This window comes from Nematostella vectensis, chromosome 2, assembly GCF_932526225.1.
Source record: "Nematostella vectensis chromosome 2, jaNemVect1.1, whole genome shotgun sequence".
Lineage (NCBI taxonomy): Eukaryota > Metazoa > Cnidaria > Anthozoa > Actiniaria > Edwardsiidae > Nematostella > Nematostella vectensis.
This window is the reverse complement of record NC_064035.1, coordinates 2,844,243-2,865,968: the sequence shown is the minus strand read 5'-3', so window position 1 is coordinate 2,865,968 and position 21,726 is coordinate 2,844,243. Positions and strand designations below refer to the sequence as shown.

General features: G+C 40.6%; 3 protein-coding genes across 6 annotated transcripts in view; 1 reads left to right on the top strand and 2 right to left on the bottom strand.

The window, feature by feature from the left end:
* Positions 1-7,172, bottom strand: part of LOC116619920 — a 25,168-nt gene extending 17,996 nt beyond the window's left edge. Inside the window, exons 1-2 of the mRNA XM_048724160.1 lie at positions 7,051-7,172; positions 5,185-5,343 (exon numbers count right to left, since the gene is read on the bottom strand). Coding sequence (XP_048580117.1) covers positions 5,185-5,337 — 153 coding nt within the window. The 5' untranslated portion in view covers positions 5,338-5,343; positions 7,051-7,172. The remainder of the gene's footprint in view (positions 1-5,184; positions 5,344-7,050) is intronic.
* On the top strand, positions 7,120-17,579 carry LOC5515584 (glyoxal reductase). 4 transcript variants are annotated; one of them, XM_032385255.2, is made up of 9 exons: positions 7,180-7,256; positions 12,266-12,409; positions 13,239-13,314; positions 13,545-13,652; positions 13,738-13,926; positions 14,254-14,345; positions 14,652-14,750; positions 15,223-15,316; positions 16,673-17,579. In XM_032385255.2, the coding sequence occupies exons 2-9, from the start codon at positions 12,401-12,403 to the stop codon at positions 16,816-16,818; spliced, it is 813 nt and encodes a 270-aa protein (XP_032241146.1). In that variant the 5' UTR covers positions 7,180-7,256; positions 12,266-12,400; the 3' UTR covers positions 16,819-17,579. The 4 variants fall into 4 exon arrangements, with proteins under 4 accessions (XP_032241145.2, XP_032241146.1, XP_001635711.1 ...); XM_032385254.2 differs by lacking the exon at positions 12,266-12,409 and having other exon boundaries at positions 7,120-7,256; positions 13,225-13,314; XM_001635661.3 differs by lacking the exon at positions 12,266-12,409.
* LOC5515539 (transmembrane ascorbate-dependent reductase CYB561) lies at positions 17,580-21,726 on the bottom strand. Its single transcript, XM_001635600.3, has 4 exons — positions 21,280-21,726; positions 20,248-20,450; positions 19,411-19,568; positions 17,580-19,200 (listed from the first exon to the last, which is right to left on the bottom strand). Exons 1-4 carry the CDS (start codon positions 21,488-21,490, stop codon positions 19,032-19,034), a joined length of 741 nt encoding a protein of 246 aa, XP_001635650.1. The 5' UTR covers positions 21,491-21,726; the 3' UTR covers positions 17,580-19,031.

Sequence of the window (21,726 nt, the reverse complement as noted above, 5' to 3'; positions counted from 1 at the left end):
ACACTAACCTGGTCAGTTCATCAGTATTGTGCACACTAACCTGGTCAGCTCATCAGTACTGTGCACACTAACCTGGTCAGCTCATCAGTACCGTGCACACTAACCTGGTCAGTTCATCAGTACTGTGCACACTAACCTGGTCAGCTCATCAGTACTGCACACACTAACCTGGTCAGTTCATCAGTACTGCACACACTAACCTGGTCAGTTCATCAGTACTGTGCACACTAACCTGGTCAGCTCATCAGTACTGTGCACACTAACCTGGTCAGCTCATAAGTACTGTCCACACTAACCTGGTCAGTTCATCAGTACTGCACACACTAACCTGGTCAGCTCATCAGTACTGTGCACACTAACCTGGTCAGTTCATCAGTACTGTCCACACTAACCTGGTCAGCTCATCAGTACTGTGCACACTAACCTGGTCAGTTCATCAGTACTGTGCACACTAACCTGGTCAGTTCATCAGTACTGTGCACACTAACCTGGTCAGTACATCAGTACCGTGCACACTTACCTCGTCAATTCATCAGTACTGTGCACACTAACCTGGTCAGCTCATCATTACTGTCCACACTAACCTGGTCAGCTCATCAGTACTGCACACACTAACCTGGTCAGTTCATCAGTACCGTGCACACTAACCTGGTCAATTCATCAGTACTGTGCACACTAACCTGGTCAGTTCATCAGTACTGCGCACACTAACCTGGTCAGTTCATCAGTACTGCACACACTAACCTGGTCAGTTCATCAGTACTGCACACACTAACCTGGTCAGTTCATCAGTACCGTGCACACTAACCTGGTCAATTCATCAGTACTGTGCACACTAACCTGGTCAGTTCATCAGTACCGCGCACACTAACCTGGTCAATTCATCAGTACTGTGCACACTAACCTGGTCAGTTCATCAGTACCGCACACACTAACCTGGTCAGTTCATCAGTACTGTGCACACTAACCTGGTCAGCTAATCAGTATTGTCCACACTAACCTGGTCAATTCATCAGTACTGCACACACTAACCTGGTCAGCTCATCAGTACTGTCCACACTAACCTGGTCAGTTCATCAGTACTGTGCACACTAACCTGGTCAGTTCATCAGAACTGTGCACACTAACCTGGTCAATTCATCAGTACCGTGCACACTAACCTGGTCAGTTCATCAGTACCGCGCACACTAACCTGGTCAGTTCATCAGTACTGCACACACTAACCTGGTCAATTCATCAGTACCGTGCACACTAACCTGGTCAATTTATCAGTACTGTGCACACTAACCTGGTCAATTCATCAGTACTGTGCACACTAACCTGGTCAATTCATCAGTACCGTGCACACTAACCTAGTCAGTTCATCAGTACCGCGCACACTAACCTGGTCAGCTCATCATTACTGCACACACTAACCTGGTCAGTTCATCAGTACCGCGCACACTAACCTGGTCAGCTCATCAGTACTGTGCACACTAACCTGGTCAGTTCATCAGTACTGTGCACACTAACCTGGTCAGTTAATCAGTACTGTCCACACTAACCTGGTCAGTTCATCAGTACTGTCCACACTAACCTGGTCAGTTCATCAGTACTGCACACACTAACCTGGTCAGTTCATCAGTACTGTGCACACTAACCTGGTCAGCTCATCAGTACTGTGCACACTAACCTGGTCAGTTCATCAGTACTGCACACACTAACCTGGTCAGCTCATCAGTACTGTCCACACTAACCTGGTCAGCTCATCAGTACTGTCCACACTAACCTGGTCAGTTCATCAGTACTGTGCACACTAACCTGGTCAGTTCATCAGTACTGTCCACACTAACCTGGTCAGTTCATCAGTACTGTCCACACTAACCTGGTCAGTTCATCAGTACTGCACACACTAACCTGGTCAATTCATCAGTACTGTGCACACTAACCTGGTCAGTTCATCAATACTGTGCACACTAACCTGGTCAGCTCATCAGTACTGTGCACACTAACCTGGTCAGCTCATCAGTACCGTGGACACTAACCTGGTCAGTTCATCAGTACTGTGCACACTAACCTGGTCAGCTCATCAGTACTGTGCACACTAACCTGGTCAGCTCATCAGTACTGTGCACACTAACCTGGTCAGTTCATCAGTACTGTGCACACTAACCTGGTCAGTTCATCAGTACTGCACACACTAACCTGGTCAGCTCATCAGTACCGTGCACACTAACCTGGTCAGTTCATCAGTACTGTGCACACTAACCTGGTCAGCTCATCAGTACTGTGCACACTAACCTGGTCAGCTCATCAGTACTGTGCACACTAACCTGGTCAGTTCATCAGTACTGTGCACACTAACCTGGTCAGCTCATCAGTACCGTGCACACTAACCTGGTCAGTTCATCAGTACTGTGCACACTAACCTGGTCAGTTCATCAGTACTGTGCACACTAACCTGGTCAGTTCATCAGTACTGTGCACACTAACCTGGTCAGTTCATCAGTACTGTGCACACTAACCTAGTCAGTTCATCAGTACCGCGCACGCTAACCTGGTCAGTTCATCAGTACTGTGCACACTAACCTAGTCGGTTCATCAGTACCGTGCACACTAACCTGGTCAGTTCATCAGTACTGTGCACACTAACCTGGTCAGCTCATCAGTACTGCACACACTAACCTGGTCAGTTCATCAGTACTGTGCACACTAACCTGGTCAGCTCATCAGTACTGCACACACTAACCTGGTCAGTTCATCAGTACTGCGTACACTAACCTGGTCAGTTCATCAGTACTGCACACACTAACCTGGTCAGTTCATCAGTACTGCACACACTAACCGGGTCAGTTCATCAGTACTGTGCACACTAACCTGGTCAATTCATCAGTACTGTGCACACTAACCTGGTCAGTTCATCAGTACCGTGCACACTAACCTGGTCAATTCATCAGTACTGTGCACACTAACCTGGTCAGTTCATCAGTACTGTGCACACTAACCTGGTCAGCTTATCAGTACTGCACACACTAACCTGGTCAGTTCATCAGTACTGTCCACACTAACCTGGTCAGCTCATCAGTACCGTGCACACTAACCTGGTCAGTTCATCAGTACTGCGTACACTAATCTGGTCAGCTCATCAGTACTGCACACACTAACCTGGTCAGTTCATCAGTACTGTGCACACTAACCTGGTCAATTCATCAGTACTGTCCACACTAACCTGGTCAGTTCATCAGTACTGTGCACACTAACCTGGTCAGTTCATCAGTACTGTGCACACTAACCTGGTCAGTTCATCAGTACTGTGCACACTAACCTGGTCAGTTCATCAGTACTGTGCACACTAACCTGGTCAGCTTATCAGTACTGCACACACTAACCTGGTCAGTTCATCAGTACTGTCCACACTAACCTGGTCAGCTCATCAGTACCGTGCACACTAACCTGGTCAGTTCATCAGTACTGCGTACACTAATCTGGTCAGCTCATCAGTACTGCACACACTAACCTGGTCAGTTCATCAGTACTGTGCACACTAACCTGGTCAATTCATCAGTACTGTCCACACTAACCTGGTCAGTTCATCAGTACTGTGCACACTAACCTGGTCAGTTCATCAGTACTGTGCACACTAACCTGGTCAGTTCATCAGTACTGTGCACACTAACCTGGTCAGTTCATCAGTACTGTGCACACTAACCTGGTCAGTTCATCAGTACTGTGCACACTAACCTGGTCAGTTCATCAGTACCGCGCACACTAACCTGGTCAGCTCATCAGTACTGCACACACTAACCTGGTCAGTTCATCAGTACTGCACACACTAACCTGGTCAATTCATCAGTACCGTGCACACTAACCTGGTCAATTCATCAGTACCGTGCACACTAACCTGGTCAGCTCATCAGTACTGCACACACTAACCTGGTCAGCTCATCAGTACTGCGCACACTAACCTGGTCAGTTTATCAGTACTGTGCACACTAACCTGGTCAGCTCATCAGTACTGTCCACACTAACCTGGTCAGTTCATCAGTACTGTCCACACTAACCTGGTCAGTTCATCAGTACCGCGCACACTAACCTGGTCAGTTCATCAGTACTGTCCACACTAACCTGGTCAGTTCATCAGTACTGTCCACACTAACCGGGTCAGTTCATCAGTACTGCACACACTAACCTGGTCAGTTCATCAGTACTGTCCACACTAACCTGGTCAGTTCATCAGTACCGCGCACACTAACCTGGTCAGTTCATCAGTACTGTGCACACTAACCTGGTCAGCTCATCATTACTGCGCACACTAACCTGGTCAGTTCATCAGTACTGCACACACTAACCTGGTCAGTTCATCAGTACCGTGCACACTTACCTGGTCAGTTCATCAGTACTGTGCACACTAACCTGGTCAGCCCATCAGTACCGTGCACACTAACCTGGTCAGTTCATCAGTACTGTCCACACTAACCTGGTCAGCTCATCAGTACTGCGCACACTAACCTGGTCAGCTCATCAGTACTGTGCACACTAACCTGGTCAGTTCATCAGTACTGTGCACACTAACCTGGTCAGCTCATCAGTACTGCGCACACTAACCTGGTCAGCTCATCAGTACTGCACACACTAACCTGGTCAGTTCATCAGTACTGCGCACACTAACCTGGTCAGCTCATCAGTACTGTGCACACTAACCTGGTCAGTTCATCAGTACTGTGCACACTAACCTGGTCAGCTCATCATTACTGCGCACACTAACCTGGTCAGCTCATCAGTACTATGCACACTAACCTGGTCAGCTCATCAGTACTGCGCACACTAACCTGGTCAGCTCATCAGTACTGCGCACACTAACCTGGTCAGTTCATCAGTACTGCGCACACTAACCTGGTCAGCTCATCAGTACTGTGCACACTAACCTGGTCAGTTCATCAGTACTGTGCACACTAACCTGGTCAGCTCATCATTACTGCGCACACTAACCTGGTCAGCTCATCAGTACTGTGCACACTAACCTGGTCAGTTCATCAGTACTGCGCACACTAACCTGGTCAGCTCATCAATACTGCACACACTAACCTGGTCAGCTCATCAGTACTGCGCACACTAACCTGGTCAGCTCATCAGTACTATGCACACTAACCTGGTCAGCTCATCAGTACTGCGTACACTAACCTGGTCAGTACCATGCACACTAACCTGGTCAGCCTCTCCAGTGGTGACTTGTCTCCACTTCAGACAACTCTTGTTTTCACATTGAATCCAGATGGCTTCTTCCTCAATGACCTCATCACAAACTTTTTCTGGAGGAGAATCTAGCTGGTTTCCTTTCCGTTTCCGTCTTTTTGGCATTTTTCACTTTGAAAACAAACATTCGCTTAATTGTTCTGTAAAAAAGAGTGCTCCTTTTTAAAGCCGCATTGTCACCAGTTTACTTCCGGAGGTCCGACGGAAACCTCAACCGTTAAAAGACAAAAGAATCTATTAAAATCCGAGATATTTAACAGGCCATCCGCTCTAAATTATCAATCACATCCTCAAAGAAACTTCCAATAGACACACTGCTTTCAATATTTTGAAATATTTTTCGCATTTTCCTTTAAAAATCATCAGACATTGTTACGTAATCGACCGAAGGAAAATGGTGACAATGTGGCTTTAACTTGTGAAATTTGGCATGCTAGCAAATACCAATAGAATAAAAAGTATTTTTAGTTACATATCGATTCAGCAATGCCACATTAGTTGCGGTCACTTGTCTATGACTGCAGCTACCAGAATTCGATTCCCACTGATACCACAATACTTTTCCATTTTTTTCCTACTTTTTATAATAAATTATGATCTTGGTGTATCATCACATAAAAAAAAAAAAAGGTACAAGGACATTTTAATGTGTTCTCAGCATCTTGCAATTGTGTTCATGCTTTGTCCAGTATCTTGTTTGTATATCTTTTAGGCACACAAGAAATAACTACAAAAAATACATTTGCATTCACGAGTTGGTGCACAGAGCCTTTGATTCTTAAGTTTCAGGCGAACCTATAAAAAATACAGCTGAACAAGTAACATTATCTGGCTTGTTTATTATAAAACAAAAAAAAAGAAACGCAAAGTACTGCAGTAAAAAATATAGAGAAGCTGAACTTCTAAAATTATCTGGCCGTATTACACAACAAACTGTTCATAAACCTCTATTTAATGTGGCAAATAGGAGTTTTTGATAGAATATTAAAATCTTCGGATCATTCAAAATCTGCTGTAACCATTATTTTTAAAGGTGAAGTGCAGTAGCTGCAAAAATGCTCTGTCATCCAACCGTTTTTATTTTTACATCATAATAGTCGTACAAGTGATTCAATCAACCAGAATATGGATTTGTTTTTCAGTACATTTGTAACATATACAGTTTTATTATATGTACACTTTAGTGAACTTCACAACAACAAATAATAATTAATCAATCAAGTATAGTATTGTTATTCGTTTGTTTCGTTTTTTCCTATAAATTTAACTTGAGTTAATTAATTATACTTAAGTTAATATTAAGTTATTTTCACGAGAATTCTTCTTATTTCTGCTCGAGTTTTAAAACCGAACAAAACCCAAGGACTTTGGGATTCTCTGACTACTTTAGCGAATAAGAGTAAAGAACTCTTCTTAATTTCCTGATATAAAAGAATAAATATTTTTCGTTAGCGGAACTTTTACGAGATTTCGAATTATTTTACAAATGAAGCACATGCATGCTGTGTCTTTCATCGAAAACACATGGCGACACGACAAACTTAAAGAATATCCTCGAAAACAAAAACGACGCATAAAGAACCACTCTATTTTTACAATTCATGTTACACGAATTGGTTGTTAAAAGTGAACAAGATCGAAAAAGAAGAGTTCTAAATCACAAAAGAGTTATTATCATCGCGATGAATAGCAATCTCTGTTTCCGCGTCCGGTGAGAGAGTTCCGTTGTCAAAGAATACAATTACTAACGTCTTTTGAACAGAACCCCTTATTGGTTTAGCTAAAAAAATGATATAACACTCGTTATATTATATTTACCTTCCTTAGTATCCCGTCTAGGTAGTTTAAAGGCGCCTAAAAAATGACCCAAACAAACTTTTCACTTCGCTTCGTTGACTGTTTTCAGTTGATTGTCAAACTCGAGTTTTCCCGCTCATCTGCTGACCGTGTGCAGCGTGGGCATATCAAGATGGCGGACGAGGGTTTTTTACTGAACTCTGGAGATCGCTTGCCTGCAGTTGGGCGTAAGTGTTCTTTTGATGCTATATCAACATAGAATGCAATAATGGTGACTTGATTTAGACACCTATTCGAACAGAGATGTAAAATTCTACTTTCTTTTCATATTATTCAATTTATCAAGCCCAATCAGAGGTCACTGACATTTACGCAGCCTACACAACGAGTGCATGTATGAGAAAGCCCCATAATCTGATAATGTGATGTTTTCGAATGCGATGAAATAGTGGATAGTCGAAAGTACAGGGTCGAGAGTATCAAGTGTAGAGGATGAGCCTATTGTATGTATACTTTTTACTGTTGAAGCTAATAAAATCGCAGTGTCTACTTGCACGGCTTTCGGTAAAGGAGGAAAAAAATCTAGCTGCACGGCTGTCTCCCATTGTCTCGATTTTTAGCCTAAATAACAAGTTTCTGGCTTTGAAACACTACTGCGATTATTTAGAACAGGCAAGCGATGATTTTTAGCATGAAAAGCTATGAAACAAGCGGCAACACAGCAATAAATTTCTAAGGCCCAACAGAACATAACAACAAAACAAGATGGTGGACAAAACTTTGGGGGAGGGGAGGTTGACGAATTGCATTGAAAAGGGTATTTCTTACTTTTTTAGCCAGAATCTATACCATTTTTTTATTCTAATTCTTGCGTTTATTAAATAATCTACAGGGCTGTAGCATGCCTCAAAATGTTGGCAGGGGGTGGGGGCACAAAAAAAAACAGAAAAAATGGTAAAAAATGATGGAATGTTATGGAAAATAGCTTTCTTATACATATATTTACCTGTTTCCATACCATGCACTGATCTGAAAAGAGGAGGGTTGATGGCCCCCCTTGTGAAAACTCATATGAAATATGCCTCAATACTTCTGGAATGCTCCGCCCCTAAGTGACGGTTCATGTACAAGCTTAGGATGGAAATATAATGGTGTTAATTCTGGTGTTGTGTAGGTTGTTGTAGTGGAAGGGGAAGGCTAAGTGGATGGGGATGCTAGATGTGGCATACAGTACAATAAAGAAGGGGCTCTGTTGCTAGTGTGCTGGTGATATAGCAGGAGGGCTGTCCCTAAAGGAATTTGTCATAAGTGAGAAAACGTGTTCAGCTGGCTCTTAACATGGAGACATTTACCAGCAGTTGGTGCTAAGGGAACCTAAGGAACCCTTAGGAGAGGAACTATGGAGCAGAGGAGCTTTATGCCAGGAGGGGTATGCAGCGGCTTAGTCAGGATTTTTAACAGAAAGGGGGGCCAAAGGCTTAGTCAGAATTTTTAACAGAAAGGGGGGCCAAAGGCTTAGTCAGGATTTTTAACAGAAAGGGGGGCCAAAGGCACTTTCAAGGCATTTTCTCCTGTATTTTAGATAATGTCCTTATACATTTACTGTATTTTGGCTCCTAAAGGGGGAGGGGGGGGAAGCAGGCCCCCATGGCCACCCCATTGGCTACGCCCCTGGTATGCCAGGTGTCATCTCCTGCAAATCACCCCATTAAATCCATTTCAACTAAAATACCTATATACAACCATACTTCCAGACCAAGTTCATATTTAGTTTATCTCTAAGATTCTTTATGATAAGGTTTACTAATCATAGTGACGTATGAATAAAAAAAAACAATCAGAGATGATTAATTCAACATATCTAATTTTTGCTATTATGTTCTTACGTGGTTATGTGTTTTAGAGGGCCACATTATGATAATTATGATTATCTCAAGATATACAGTGCTCATGGACATACACAGGGGGTGTGCAGGGTGCATGCGCACCCCCTTTGGAGACCAGAAAATGGGTCGTTTCTTCAAATATTTTCCTCTTTCCATATCCCTTTTCAACCAATGCTAGGTACACCAATGCTGGGTACGCTAATGCTGGGTACGTCAATGCTAGGTACACCAATGCTGGGTACACCAATGCTGGGTACGCTAATGCTGGGTACCCCAATGCTGGGTACACCAATGCTGGGTACACCAATGCTGGGTACACCAATGCTGGGTACGCCAATGCTGGGTACTCCAATGCTGGGTACGCTAATGCTGGGTATGCTAATGCTGGGTATGCTAATGCTGGGAACACCAATGCTGGGTATGCCAATGCTGGGTACGCCAATGCTGGGTACGCCAATGCTGGGTACGCCAATGCTGGGTACGCCAATGCTGGGTACGCCAATGCTGGGTACACCAATGCTGGGTACGCCAATGCTGGGTACGCCAATGCTGGGTACGCCAATGCTGGGTACACCAATGCTGGGTACACCAATGCTGGGTACACCAATGCTGGGTACGCCAATGCTGGGTACACCAATGCTGGGTACACCAATGCTGGGTACGCCAATGCTGGGTACACCAATGCTGGGTACACCAATGCTGGGTACACCAATGCTGGGTATGCTAATGCTGGGTACGCCAATGCTGGGTACACCAATGCTGGGTACGCTAATGCTGGGTACACCAATGCTGGGTACGCCAATGCTGGGTACGCCAATGCTGGGTACGCCAATGCTGGGTATGCCAATGCTGGGTACGCCAATGCTGGGTACACCAATGCAGGGTTTGCTAATGCTGGGTACACCAATGCTGGGTACACCAATGCAGGGTTTGCTAATGCTGGGTACACCAATGCTGGGTACGCCAATGCTGGGTACGCCAATGCTGGGTACGCTAATGCTGGGTACACCAATGCTGGGTACACCAATGCTGGGTACGCCAATGCTGGGTACACCAATGCTGGGTACACCAATGCTGGGTACACCAATGCTGGGTACACCAATGCTGGGTACGCCAATGCTGGGTACACCAATGCTGGGTACGCCAATGCTGGGTACGCCAATGCTGGGTACACCAATGCTGGGTACACCAATGCTGGGTACGCCAATGCTGGGTACGCCAATGCTGGGTACACCAATGCTGGGTACGCCAATGCTGGGTACACCAATGCTGGGTACACCAATGCTGGGTACACCAATGCTGGGTACGCCAATGCTGGGTACGCTAATGCTGGGTACGCCAATGCTGGGTATGTGCCTGGTGCTAACCTTAATGAAAAGAATGATACAGTAATTATTATGGTTGCATAGCTGTCAACTCTCCCGCAGAAGACACTTGTCACATGATTTTGGACCTCATCGTAAGCCTATAATATTTGTGAGAATATTCATACAGTCTCTGTATTCACCCGCATTGGCTCTTGGTTTTTTTTTGCATATTTACTGTATTTCACCTGCAAGAATTCTGTTCAAGTTGGGTTGACAGCTATATGTGATTGTTAGATTTACCATTGTCATCACCACCATTATTATTATTATTACTACTATAATATTATTATTTCTTATTTCCATAATCGAAATTTAGATGCTGCTTGCAGACAACTAATAATATGATGATGATGATAAATAATTGAGGGTGATAACCACAGCCTTATATAAATAATCAAACAAACAAAAATAAAAAACAACAGATAAAAATATACACCTATTTCAATAAATGTCGTCAGTGCAAATGGCGATTAGCAAATGGCAGTTCTACGACCGAAAGTAACCATGCGTCTCAAAGAATATTGATAAATCAAACAATTATCCATTAAAGGTTTCCAATGCTTGGCCCTGACGTTGCTGGACTTTATTTAACACCTTCAATTTTATGAATAATTAGTACCCAGCCATTTACCATTTGCCTTTCGCCATTTGCACTGACAACATTTTTTTAAGTAGGTGTATATCAAACACCAGAAATACAAATTGGCAGACAAATAAATGAAATAACATAAACATTATATAAAACATTATAAATATAATAGACAATATGAGAATAAATCTGTGAATTAAAGTTAAAGTAAATAAGTAAGTAAATAAATAAATAAATGAATAATTAAATATATTATTGAATAAACGCAAGAATAAGAATAAAGAAATGATATAGATTCGAGCTAAAAGAGTAAGAAATACCCTTTTCAATTCAATTCATCACCCTGTCCTCCCCCAAAGTTTTGTCCACCATCTTGTTTTGTTGTTATGTTCTGTTGGGCCTTAGAAATTTATTGCTGTGTTTATATGATGGCGAAAACGGCTGTGTCGAATTCCAGGCTTCATTCATTATTTGCCGAGCATTCGCATGTCGCCTTTTGCAATTTTTTTCAAGCTCAAAGCCATGGCTTAAGGGTTCTAAATAACAGTTGGAGGTTTTTAAAGTCAGAACTTTTTTGCTTAAAATGGCGAAAAGAAAAAAGGGAAGTGCATCTAGTTTCTCTCTCCGTGCACGGCTGTAATGTGGCGAAAACGACTAAGTGTCGAACTCCATGCTTCGTTCATACCGTGCCGAGCATTTGCGGGCCGCTTATTTCATAGCTTTTCAGCTAAAAATCATCGCTTGCCTGTTCTAAATAATCACGGAAGTGTTTTAAAGCCAGAAACTTGTTATTTAGGCTAAAAATCGAGAAAATGGGAGACAGCCGTGCAGCTAGATTTTTTTCCTCCTTTCCTTGAAAAAAATTTAACTAGCTAATTACCTCATTGGGATCACTGATTCCACATATGAAACTTTTGCCCTGTGTAGCCATTTGGAAAACAAGGTGACTAAATAATAACTGCAATGTTTTGGGGGGTCATAGCTTTTGGGGTCACAGGTTTTAGGTATTAGGTTTTAGGTCTTCATTTTGTAGACACCCACCGTTGTAAAGTGAACTCTTGCCACAGACACCCTGGAGACAGTGATTTTTAATAGCGAGAGTCAGTAATGATGGAAGACTCTTTTATTTCTTTGAGAAAGACCAACATATACTTAGGTACTTACTTGCAAAAGACTTAGAATAATAACCCCTAGGTGGCATTTTAAGCATCTTATTCAAGCAGGCACTAAAGATGCTTTATAAAGATTTCCACAGATATCAGTAAACCCCTGTCATGCTTTTGTGGACTGGTGATTGATACCGTCATCACATCAGAAATGGGCCAGCTAGGATTATCTCAAGAGGAATAGTTATAAAACATGAATTCTGTTTTTTTTTTTTTTTTTTTTTTTAGCCTTCATTTGTACAATACAATTTCTGGGGCTGGTTAAACAAAGCCTGGATAAGTGTTATCCAGTGGATAAAAGAGTGGTGTGATTCAAATGCCAAAAGCCTGCATAAAAGTTGTCCACAGTGCATTGTTATCCGGATGATAGAGGTCAGATCAAATCGTATCCACCAAATAAATATGAAGGAAAAACAAATAGCATCTTGCTTTCTAATTTATTTTCAGAATTTAGATTAATTTCAGACACAGTGAAAGTTGAAACACATGCAAACAACAAATTTGACAGTTGATAAATTTTTAATGAACTACAAACTTACATGCAGCTCTGGAATCAAATCTATATTGCCCGTTCTTTGGAGAAATTTGACTCCCCAAAAACAGGAAGAAACTACACACAACTCCTTTGAGCATTCCATGATTTACGTGTACTTTGCCACGATAAATTATTTGCTTTCTAGCTCTACGGTTGCCATTTTGTTATCCAGCATTCTATCCACGCTATGTGCAATGCTTTTTTGTTTGCTGGATAACTATCTGCTGGATAGGAAGTTTATTTGGTGGGTAGCGCCTATCCTGCAGACAACTTATCCAAGCTTGGTCTCTATCTGTCAATTAGACAGACTTCCAGTTCAGCCAGGACTCTCATGGTTTTGCAACTAACTTCCTGGTCTTCTCATTTTCATTGAGATCCCCTGTTTTTATCAATTTGTCTATTTATTAGATATTTTTAGTCAAGTCATTTTTGTTAAGTCGCATCATTTCTAATGTGGGCGATCGTTCTCTGAGTGGGGCGATCATACTCAACTATGATGGGGTGTCGGTCCTCTGGGGCGATCGTACCATAATTCATGTAGGGATATTTATGAATAAGGTAAAAAGGGTCCATAAAAATCATTATTACAGTTAGTATCAAATTGACTACTATTCACATTATTTTCAAATCTAAATCTCATTCTCATTGTTAGTTGGGACATTTCAGATGCGCTCAACTCCTGATTGTGATGTGATTTATGAAGCTCTTGATGCAGCTCTTGGCTGTGGGTACAGATTAATAGGTGAGTCTGTGTGTACATAAGGCCTCAACCCTCTCTTTCTACTCTGCATCCTCTGGTAGAAGTGCCAATTGAACTGAATCAGTTCCACATTGTTCTCCAATTTGTTCTCCAATTTTCTTCCAGTGATGTGCATTTGCTCACATGTAAGACAGATATCATTGATTTATTGAAAAGGTCTTTTGTAGCTGTTATAAAATTTACTAATATTTGTTGTAATGTCTTGTATATAGATACAGCTGCAGTGTACAGGAATGAAGAAGATATTGGGAGATCCCTTAAAAGACTGTATACCAAGTATGGGCTTAGGAGGAAAGATATCTTCATTACTAGTAAACTAGGTAAAAATAATTTAAGATGATTTGCATTTTAGCTTATTGTGTTCACATCATGGGTTTATCCTGTTACTGTATGTTATTTTACCAGCACCAAGAGACCATGGAATAGACAAAGCAGAGAAGGCGTGCCTGAAGTCAATACAAAATCTCGGTTGTGAATACTTGGATCTCTACTTGATTCACTGGCCTGGTGTACAAAAATTAAAAAGTGACGACCCAAAAAATGCAGTTCTACGTACAGAGAGTTGGAAGGCACTAGAAAAACTTTCTTTTGCTGGTAAATAAAATCCTTTGCTAGTCAACTTAAAAATCTAGCATTTCATCCCGAAATACAATTAGCATCATCATACATAATCAAGCACATTATACCTTTTCTATATACTACAAGACAGTATGATGCAGTACTTATCATACCTCTCACCTGTAGGGTAGCATAATACCATACATAATCATACTTATTCCATATACTCTACTGTAGGGGAAAGACAATAATAATCCAGTACAGAACTTACCGTACCTCTTCCGTAAAACCTTATCATATTACCTCTTCATTATAATATTGCAGAAAAGCATAATCCAGTACAAACTTTTATTTATTCGATAGGACACATTAGTTCTATAGGAATTTCTAACTACACAATTGGACACATAGAGGAACTGCTTGGATTTGCAAATGTTACTCCAGCATTATTACAGGTAATCCAACTACTCTGTTAACGCCACCCCAAAAAATGGAGTTTAATATCTTTTTTTCTTTCAGAGCACTAGGAAATATGCTTCTTTGCATGCTTCAATGAAATATCAATATTCTTGGGATTATGCAAAAACAAAACGCCTGTGGTCGCAGTAGGATTGGTTTTCCAATCATACCATTTCCACTCTACACATGTATCAGGCACTTTCAATGAATACCTGCACTAACATTATATAAATATGTATAAGATAGGCTTGCTCCTGAAAATATTAAAGACAATGTGTGATGTTGCTGACTTTCAATTTCAGGTTGAATTCCACCCTCGTCTTTATCAAACAAAGTTACTTGAATTTTGCCAGTCAAACACTATAACACTGCAGGCTTACACCTCTCTGGGTCAAGGCAAGGTAAAGTTTATTTAAGTAGATATAATGAAATTATTGTACAGCTTTGAGTGGTTTCTCTCTGGTCTATAGAGACAGTAGATGTGTCAATACACCTATGATAACCTCTGATAACCTTCTGTTTTGGTAGTTTTGAATTACCTGAGGTAGAGTAACATTTTAGGTTGTCTACTACATTTAACTTGATCCTATTGATAGTGGCTATATTTGGATATAGCTATCAATTTTCCTTCGAATTTATAATTCCTTTTTTTAATACTTTGTACACAATTTGTGTCTGCAGTCTCTTTCAGATGAAGACAATCACAACCACAATGTGTATATCTCATTTGTCTTTTTTCCCTTTATTCTTTGTCAACTGATAGCAATGGTGGGTTTCACCCTGCTGTAAGAACCAGTCTATACAGTAAGAAGTATGCATACTGTCAGTAAAGTGGGCCCTGAATGATGATAATTGCTCTTTTACGATGTGTAGCTTTTGAATGAGTCAGAAGTGCTCCAAGTTGCCTGCCAACATAATGTCACACCAGCACAAGTTTTGCTAAAGTGGGCTTTACAACATGGTGTTGGTAAGTAGTGCAGACTATTTCAGCCACACATACCTGGAGGATGTACAGAAGCTCTTTTCTTGTTTATGTGACTTTGTCATGATTACAGCTGTTTGCATCACTACACTGAGCTGAAGTCTTGATATAAGTCCATTAAATAACTTAAATGACTTACAGATGGCGAATTTTCAAATTCATCAAAAAGTGTTGGACTCCTGTTTGTTACAAAACGTTTGTCCCTCCAAATAAAACTATTTTACTTGTGTAACTAAGCTTTTTTACATAGGATACTAAATAACCAATTTTAGTGTAAGTAAGTTTTAGTGTCAGGTTCATAGCTTTCGACCCAACTCCAATGGAAATCTTGTGAAATTGGGTGAAATACAGTCAATATGTGCAAAAAAAAAAGAGCCAATGCAGGTGAATACAGATAATGTATCAAGATTCTCACAAAAATTAAGCTTGTGATTAGGTCCAAAATCTTGTGACACCTGCCTAGTGTGGTCGAGTTGACAGCTATGCTTTTAAACCAGGGCCGTAGCAGCCCAGGCACGTGCCCCCCTGTAGTGGCCCTGTAGTGACCTGTAGTGGTGTTGTGCCCCCAATATTCCAAGGCCTGCTAATGGCACTGTTAACCCTTTCTCTTTTGGGTTCTTTTGAGCAAAATTGTAAGAAAAACAGATTGAAAACAGAAACCTCCCCCCCCCCCCCCCCCATTTCAAGTCCAAGTCCAAGACTACCAATTAAGTTAAGCTACAGCTGACCCAAAATGGTATGCCTTGAAATTTCCAACAATGCACTGCAGTCTCTTTTCTGTCTGGCAACAACACTGCTACAGCATGTTGCTTACAACAGTTTTGCTTGTAATTTGCTTAAAAATTACAGCTTTTGCACATCTGGATAGTGCCTTAGGACATCATAAAGTCTATTTGGGCATAATTAATGCTATGCTTATGGTTGTTTGCAAGCTGAGGTTGATTAAATAGGATACATTCCTTGTTTGGGTTTCACTGAGTGAGAAAGGAATTTTCTAGTGAATGGCCTCATACTCTCCAATGGTACTCTCCAATCTTTGCTGCCCAACCCTATTCAAAAAATGTTTTCAGGCTTATTCTGGTTTCCTTGGACCTGTAAATGTTTTGTTTCGCTTTTGGGCAAAAAAACTGCTATAATTATGGGGGAGGAGTTTGCCCCGTTTAAACAATTTAGGCCCTCCCCTAAACCCTGTTTAAAAATTGAAGTCCTCCCCCAAATCGGCGCTCAAATAATTGCAGCCCCCCTGTTAAATATTGACCCTTCCCTTATATAATACTATATGTTACATTTTTTGTGTTACAACTGCGACAAAGACAATGATAGCAATTTATTTTTTTCCAGGTGTCATCCCAAAGTCTACAAACCCTAAAAATATAACCACAAACATTGACCTATCCGACCTTCAACTTTCTGCAGAGGATATGGCATTGTTAGATAACTTGAACTCTGACCTCCATTTTTGCTGGGACCCAAGTAGGGTGTTATGACCCCAAGATGGAGATCAGCTGGAGAGAGAGTATGGTATAGGTAGAAGAGGACCATCCACATACCAGCACTAAGGTTAAAGTAGAAATTTTTTTTATCCCTTTGCCTCAGTTTAAGTCAGTGAGAAAAATCGGGGGTTAGCAACAAGGCTTTGTCTCTCGTCAGGCGCCTCAAGGGCTATTTACATTGTGCCAAAAAGCATTGTCTTGTAGCCCTTTTTCAAAACTGCACTGTCATGCCAAATCAATTTATGAAAGTTTAAACTGATAAATTTGCAATTTGAACTTAATAAAATGTCTTGGGCAAATAATTGTGTGTACATGGTGTTGTTAAAAATAACAAAATCCGCCACCATGGTACCAACAATTTAAATTGGATATTTCTGTAATTTTACTGGATTGTTTACACATTACATTTTGTAGCCCACTTTGAAATTGCAAATGTCAAATGACCATTTGAGAACATTGACTTTTAGAGAAGGAACATATTCAATAAATTTTAAAGGGAATTACAACAGTCTGTAATAAAACAAAGGAGGTAACCATTATTTATATAAATTGTCAAAAATATAAGATGTCCATCACTCAAGACCTGGGTGAACATGACCATTATGCATCTTGAGATTTCACATATTTGTTTAGTTATCATGAAAAAACTTATATTGGCTATTTGCAACCCCCTTGCCTGTAAAGACATACAAGAAGGAATAGTTAAATCTTTAAATACTGTAGTTTGCCTAAAAAATAAAAATAGATAATCCATATACATGCATCATCATCATTTATTTTCATGTCTTACCCTTATTACAAAAATATTTTGGTTAATTAGAGTGTTCATTTAATGCCCTGAGGGGGGAGGGAAGATAATGGGGGGCTTGAAATTTTAAGGTGCACTGAGTCAAAAACCTATCACACTCAGGGTATTCAACAAACACTGCCTTATCACCACATAAATTTTATCACCTAATTGCTTACAATTCATAGCTGCCCTTATCTAACATGCCCTGTGGTGTGAAGCGGAGTCCTTTGTGGTGTCAAACGAGCACTACACCAATAACTGTGTGTATACCCCCCATTGCCGGATAAGTCTTACTCTTTTTGAAGTTATCATTATGGTTACAATCAATGATGTTTGTAATGTAATGAAAGTGCTGCATCCAGGGGGAGCATCCCCCCCAACCCATTTTAGACAAAAACAGGGCAGGACAGAGAGAAGGACTGGAAATAATGCCTGTGTGAGTGGTCCCAAATAGAGAGGACTGCTTTGTTATTTTATTATTTCTATGTATGACACTGTAAGATAAAGTGAGCCCCGAAAACCTTAGCTTGGATAATCGGAAATTCATTCAAAGTAGATACTACATATTGTTTAGCCCTTCACACTTTTCATGCTAAATCAAACTGCCCATTCTAGGGCTCTTAATACTTCTTTTATCACATACAAAAAACTAACTTGCTTCATAGCAAAAGTATGTAGTGAACATAGATGCTAATTTGTGACATTAAATATTGTACTCTTCCCTGAGAATGACAATGTTCAAAATAAAACACAGAGAAGTCAATGTCATCTGATATTCACATAAATACAGCATTTCTTAATTAGAAAAATAAATTCACATAAATATTGCATAGATATTTACATAAATGGGCTGCATCAAGCAAAAGGGGCCTGGATAAATAATGAAAAAATATAAACCCAGACTATGTACTTTAAACTGTAGACAGTGTGTTTGATTTATATTTTTGGCTTTTTTCCACTTTGGTATAATATTAGTTATGAACATTGCTTTGCTGCCACTAAAGCCATCTTTTATGAACAAGAATACCTTTAATTTGTTTCCTAAGCCCTTTAACCAAGGCACAGTCCATGTATTGCATCTATGAATATTGCAAGATAAATATTGCATTCTTCACTGAGAATGGCTTCATTTAAAAAAATAAGAAAAATGTATACTATTTTGGTTATGATACATTTGATATTCATTTATGGCAGACATTGAAACCATTGACCATTGTTTCCCTCTCAACAAAACTTGAAAATAAAAACGGAATTATTAAAATGGAATGGTAAATGATAACACAGTGGGTAGAGTTTAGTTAAAAGGTAGTAACAGAAAATATATCATGGGGGTTCGGTAAGATATGGAATGTCAACATCTAACACAAATATTTTGGGAGTGCTTCCCTCCCCTGCTAATGTGAGTGTAAAGAAGTATCTACTTCTCATCTGAGTTCTGGATAAGAGCAACTTGTTCTGCTGTTGGTTCTTCTCTCTGGAAATCTTTGTTGGTAACCACAAATACGGTGATGGCAGCCAGTAGAATAAGCACAATCCCCAGCGTATTAATCAGCACACCTTCAGGTACAAATTTGGAGTAGGTTTTCCTGAAAAGTATTGCAATCTATCTATTCAAGGTTGTACTCATACAAACAACCTAAGCAACTTTCTAAAATTATTTATAATATGTTAGGTAACCTGGGTACCAGAGAGGCTACAAGTTTGGCTTACAAAGAGCTTCTTGTAGGCATGTAAGTTAACAAGTGAAGCTCAAGACTCTGGTATGTTACAGAAACTTATGGATGAGATCAACTTACGGAATGGAGAATAGAGCTTTTTCAGTCATCCCTGTCAGGCAAGTAGTCACAGCCAACACAAACACGAAGACACCAAAAAACACATGAACCTTGAGGTACGAGGCACGAGGAGCATCAGGCAGCTTTGGATATAAGAAGCTTACAAATCCACCTACAAGCTACAAATAAAACAATTTTTTAGTGTAACAGCTTTGGATATAAGAAGCTTACAAACCCACCTACAAGCTACAAATAAAACAATTTTTTAGTGTAACAGTGTGATGTTCATTGCATTAGTTGCAATTGATTTTTATTGCATTAGTAACATAAAGTAAATATATAGCTGTTATTTCATCTGGTCCATGTATAGTAAGATCTATTCATTTCCAGAAAAATTTGAAATTGTATCTTTAAGCAGGGGGCGTAAGTGTGTATGCTGATGTGGTTTGCCTTAAATCTGGCGCTGTTTTTCATATTTTACTCTGCAGTTTCTCTTTACTCCGCAGTTTACAGTTATTAACTGATTTGGACGTTTTTGAGGTTTTTGGGCGGTTTTCTATACGGTTTCGCACCCTTCTTACGCCCCCCTCTTTTAGGGGTAATTCTGTTGCAACAAAACCAGTTTGGTCAAATTTTTTTCCCAGACAAGCACCCCTACCTGAGCACATATGATAGCCCTCCCCCCCCCCCCCCCCTGCGGTATTTCAGAGCTATAATTTTTCTTCTGGAAGAAAGAAAAACACCAGGGTTTTTCTGTGCTCTTATCCTCATCCTCTGTTTATCGGGTTGTTTGGTTCTAAAATATTTTGTTTCCAGACCCGAACAAATTTGCCGTATTCCTCCCATTTAATTTAATACCTGGAATGTAAACAGGAGCACAGTGCACAGTCCAAGCCAGCTATGTAGTGAGTACATGTTGGGGAAGCCTTGCTTGTTGTGAAAGTCAAAGGCAGCTTTCAGACCAAACACAGCAACAAAGAACGCAACCAGTTGTAGTGCAAAGTGGACCAATTTTACAGTGTACTTTGTCTCATTGCGGAAGACTCTGTACACGATCATGGCTGGAAAACATAATTTCCTTAGCGACTACAGAATACAGGGCCAATGGGGCTTCACACCTTGATTTCAATAGAACGACGCAACTAATACAATGGATGTAATTATGGATTTCATAACAACAAGTTTTTTTTTTGTTTTACCTCCCTCCTCCCCCTAGGGGAAATGAGCGACACAAATTCCACACAAGAGTCGGATCACAGGCAGACCAGGATTAGAATCAGTCCCTCGTGATCCTTCAGGAAAATAAAAATATAATTTGAAGTTGTGTCTTGACTGTTTTCGGGTTTAGTCCTTGGAGAGAAAATTTCCCCTCCAGGGACTAAACCTCTTTCTGCGCCACAATTCCCCTAAATAACCACACACGAGGCTAATATAGTAACGCAACTAGCTTTATTGAGAAAACAGTCAAGACACAACTTCAAATTATATTTTATTTTTCTGAAGGATCACGAGGGACTGATTCTAATCCTGGTCCGCCTGTGGTCGGATACGCCCCCCAGGGCAAAGTAGTTATAATTTGCATATTTACTCAAAATTTCAAATAAGTTGTACAGCTTTCCTGTCTAGATTAGTATACAAATATGGTGGTGTAATGCAAGAGCTAAAACAAGAGTTTTCTTTCTCTATCTTAGAATATAAAAGACTGAGGCTATTATTCACCACGACTTCGCCAATGTTTACGTAACATTCACGTACAAATAAATCACGTATACATCTGTACATCTGGATGTACTGTATTTACTGTATACTTAGTTTAAGATTTTTCGAAACAAGCAAACTGTTTTTTTATTAAGTATGTATTCAGCGGGTAAAATCTCAGCGAAACCTTACCTTCGCTGTACAAATACACGAGGCCTATAACCATGCAAACTGGGTGATAATTAAACTGCTGTCCACTTCCATCCCATGCGAATCCTCCGCGGTATTTCCCCATCCATATCCCTGTCAAAACGATGGCAATTATCCCAAGAACTTGAATGAGGGATACGCTGGCTATGAAAGTTTTGGTTGAGCCTCCGTTCTCGCCATTTGACCGTCGCATTATCGCCGCTTCGAAATGAACAGCTCGTTCCGGTGCTAAGAAGGACAATGGAGATTGCTCTCTCGCGTTAAAAGGGCCGTGCAATGTTATAAATGGTCGCAGAAACTTGAGAAGGCAATTATAAAAGAAAAACGAAGTGTGTAGTGCTTTTTCGGGGTTAAAAAGACCAAGCGGATAAACTGTTGACAGCCGCCCACAGACAAACGGACCGGGGAAGTTCTCTATCACGTGACGCG